Consider the following 4,097-nt stretch of genomic DNA (forward strand, 5'->3'; position numbering starts at 1 on the left):
ATTCAATCTTGCTGATCTGCGCTCTCGTCGCTATGGGGTATATCTATCAGTCGTGTATGCTATCTAGTGTTCTTATCATAGCATCAGGGTCTCTAGTTTCGTGAGGCTTCTCACAAGTTTATGCAAGCCTCAAATTGCGTTTTTAGCTCTATATCCTCCATTCTGTCATGTTTTTTGTCTCGCATTTTATGCTTTCTTGGTGCACCCCTTGTGGTCTTTGTGCGCAGTCTGTTCTAGTTAAGCCTTGATTGTTGTAGTTAATACTAGAGGGATTTGACCACCAGGCCGACTGGCTGTGAGAATCAGCTGTGGGAAAACTTCTGTCCTCTGGGGAGGTGCTAATCTAGCCTTTGCCTGAGGCGATCCGGCAAATGGCTCTGCGCAGGGCTTGGGCGGGGCGGGATCAACAGTGTGGGCGGAGGGAGCAGTTATGGCTGCTCTCAGTCCCGTTCCCAGAGGCTCTGCTTCTCAGAACCCCGGCAACCGCTGCAAACCTTGGAGAGAAAGCTGCCCTCACGTTCCAACTGATGCTAGACAATCCCGCTTCTCCCGTTTGAGTCTGAGTCCCTAGAGACTCGCCTGGATCTGGAGCTCAGAGTCTGAGACTCCCTCCTGATTGAAAATGACAACCGCGCCCTCAGCCACCAGCCCGCTTTGCGTGCGCACCTCCGCACCTTTAAATTTTCCACACTGCGCCTCCTCTGAGCCTGGGTATGTTGTTGTCTTTCCTTCTAGTTGAAGAGTCTCTCCTCAGCCAGCCTTCCTGTGGTTCTGGGTGATGTCCGTTCCGTCTTTTAGTTGAATTTTTGAAGTGGTTGTTTGCGGCAGCAATCTCCGGTGTTTACCTATGCCGCCATCTTGGTGGAGTCTCCACTCTCTTTAAACAAAATCATTGGGAAAAGATCCTCTGGTGAGGATAAATAAAAAAAAATATGGATGTTACCTGTTTACCCGGCCTTTGGCAAAATTAAAATCACTAAACAACCCTGGCTAGTGTGGCTCAGTTGGTTGGATGTTGTCACATTTACCTAAAGGCTCAGTTGGTTGGATGTTGTCACATTTACCTAAAGGTTGCTGGTTCCATTCCTGGTCAAGACACATTCCTGGATTGCTGGCTTGATCCCTGGTTAGTGGGTGTGTAGAAGCAGTTGATCAATATTTCCCTCTCACATTAATGTTTCTCTCTCCCCCTTCCTGTCTCTCAAAAAAAAAAAAAAAGGAAAGAAGAAATGTTGATGAGAACATTCTTTAAGATTATTCAGTTCCCTTTGTTCTAAATCTGAAATCATTGATTATCTTTGTGATTGAAAAATACTTTTTTTTCGTCCTGACCGGTTTGGCTCAGTGGATAGAGCATTGGTCTGTTTACTGAAGGGTCCCGGGTTCGATTCTGGTCAAGGGTATGTACCTTGGTTGCACACATCCCCAGTAGGGAGGGTGCAGGAGGCAGCCGAATCAATGTTTCTCTCATCGATGTTTCTAACTCTCTATCCCTCTTTGTCTCCCTTCCTCTCTGTAAAAAATCAATAAAATATAAAAAAAATTTAAAATAGATCTACTCATTACCAAAGAGGTATCTTGAGTTGATAAAGGTTTGTCAGTTGAGCCCTGGCTAGTGTTGCTAAGCAGTGAGAGTGTTGGCCTGAGCATTAAAGGGGCTCAAGTTTGATTCCCAATCATGGGCATGTACTTGGGTTGCAGGTTCCATCCTGGCCCTGGTCAAAGCGTCTGCCAGAAGCAACCAGTTAATGTGTCTCTCTCGAATCAATGTTTCTCTCTCTCTCTCTCTCTCTCTCTCTCTCTCTCTCTTCCTTCCTCTGCCCTCCCTCCCTACCTTTTACTCTTTCTAAAAAACCAATGGGAAAAATATCCTCAGGTGAGGATTAACAAAAAATATTTTTTAAGAATGTTTATCGGTTCATGGCAAATTAATAAATGGATGCCTTATAGATTGGTCTTTTAAGTACTTGATTGGTGTGAATGGATTACCAACTCTGGGTAACCTGATAAAACCCTATTTCAGACCTAATCCAGGAGTCTGCAAGTGACAGCAGCCTGTGAGGTCCTTGGGAAGCTCGGCCTGGAGGAGACACATGAAAGAAAGGTTGGTTTCACCTAATGTAATTTATGAAAGTGTTTAAAAATAAAAGTGTAATTGTAATGTACAAAGGATTGCTTTCTGTCTCCCTTTTCAGAACCCCAAGAGGCCTTGTTTTCTGTGAAAAGGTATTTCTGTACAGTTGCTCCAATGACAGAGTTGCCTGCACCCTTGTCCTACTTCCAGAATGCACAGATGTCCGAGGACAACCACCTGAGCAATATTGTACGTAGCCAGGTACATTGTCAGTCTCTGTAACTGCCTTTGTCAGACTGTGGATTCACTGATCACCCTACCTCACCTCCAAAAGAGGCTGAGGGGGCTGAGCAGGTTTCTCAATTTTACCATATTCACGTATTTTCTGAACTTCAAGTGAGCGCAAAGCATTGTTCCATTTGGTGCTGGGGACGCAAGGCTGTGTGAGGCATTGGTGTTGTATAGTTCATTGCTGGCTCAGATAGCACTGCTTCCATTGAAGCCTCTCCAACTTCCTCACCTATTTATTATTCTATCTTTCTTGCTCTTACTCTTCTATAGGCTGAGTACTTTTTATTGAATTTTATTTTTTAGTACCTAGTATGGTTCCTGACAGTGCTCAGTGAACGTTCATGACAAAGTGCATGATGATGAATGCAAGGCTAAGTGTAGAAATCCTAAGCTAGTTCAAAGAAGAGAAGGAGGATCAGGTATAATCTGTGGCATGGGACACAGAGACCTCCCCAGCTATATACAGAGACATCAGATCTGTCTGTGACTGTTAGCTAATCATTACAGATTGAAGGTGGTTTCCACAGAGGACCTGTGAGATGGTTGGGGAATTAGAATTTTTAGAGGCAGAGCCAGAATGGGGGGAAACACAAGGCCAACTATGAGCTGGGCAGGGTGCACGAGGACCGGGAATCAGACTTCCCTCTATTCAACCAGAGGTCAGAATCAGTGGTGGAAGATACCAGGAAACAGGTGCTGGGATAGTAAGAGGAATTTTCTCACAATTACTGTATGTCTGAAAGGGTGTGGACTGCCTTGTGGGCCAGTGTGTGCTTGTCACTAAAAGCAGTCACAAAGGCCAGAAGACTACCAGCTGCATCTGCATAGGGTTTGCCAGGACTGATCAGCAGACCCTGAGCGAGGGATGAATAGATTACTCTGACACACGTTTCCGTGAAAGAGAGGCTAAGGGGCTGATTGGCAGGAGGCACCAAAACAGCCCTGATTGCCTGCCTCCTTGGCTTTTATTATAACTACAGCTTGAACTAAAATTAACCTCTAGATCAGTGGTTCTCAACCTGTGGGTTGCAACCCCTTTGGGGGTCGAACAACCCTTTCACAGGGGTCGCCGAAGACCATCGGAAAACACATATATAATTACATATTGTTTTTGTGATTAATCACTATGCTTTAATTATGTTCAATTTGTAACAATGAAAATACATCTTGCATATCAGATATTTACATTACGATTCATAACAGTAGCAAAATTACAGTTATGAAGTAGCAACGAAAATAATTTTATGGTTGAGGGTCACCACAACATGAGGAACTGTATTAAAGGGTTGCGGCATTAGGAAGGTTGAGAACCACTGCTCTAGATACAATTAGCAGTGTAAGTATCCTTGAGAAAGCACATGTTTCTACAAGGTCGGTCTTAAAGATTAAACATAGAGATATCAGCAAAACACCTGGAGGCTCAGACTTACTTGGAAATGTCAAGGCAGGGGCTGCCGCCTTTGGCAAGGTCTCCCTAAGAGGCCCCCCACCTTTTGGAGAATCCTCCTTACAGACTTTCCAACCAACTCCTGTGCTTCCCCACAAGGGTTAGTCCATGGAATGAGCAGTGAACTAGAGCACTACATGGGCCTGGAAGGTCCCTTCATACTCTGAAGATTTGGAATTCCAATTTGAAGGTCAAAATGTGGGGAGGATGGCTTCACAAAGTAGACTTTCCAGGATGCATAGGCTTAGATAGTGAAAATGGGGAAGTCAATACTGATAGATGAAA

The 4,097-nt window shown here is 44.6% G+C and overlaps 1 protein-coding gene across 9 annotated transcripts in view; it reads left to right on the forward strand.

The window, feature by feature from the left end:
* Positions 1-4,097, forward strand: part of PSEN1 (presenilin 1) — a 69,788-nt gene that overhangs the window by 13,396 nt on the left and 52,295 nt on the right. For 4 of the 9 annotated variants that reach the window (XM_014463346.2, XM_023761320.1, XM_006097602.3 and 1 more), the window contains exons 2-3: positions 2,024-2,104; positions 2,196-2,335. In XM_014463346.2, the coding sequence (XP_014318832.1) occupies positions 2,249-2,335 (87 nt within the window). In that variant the 5' untranslated portion in view covers positions 2,024-2,104; positions 2,196-2,248. The remainder of the gene's footprint in view (positions 1-2,023; positions 2,105-2,195; positions 2,336-4,097) is intronic. The other 5 variants (XM_014463348.2, XM_023761322.1, XM_014463349.2 and 2 more) reach the window with 2 other exon arrangements.

The sequence above is a fragment of the Myotis lucifugus genome, unplaced genomic scaffold, assembly GCF_000147115.1.
Source record: "Myotis lucifugus unplaced genomic scaffold, Myoluc2.0 scaffold_207, whole genome shotgun sequence".
NCBI classification, from domain to species: Eukaryota; Metazoa; Chordata; class Mammalia; order Chiroptera; family Vespertilionidae; genus Myotis; species Myotis lucifugus.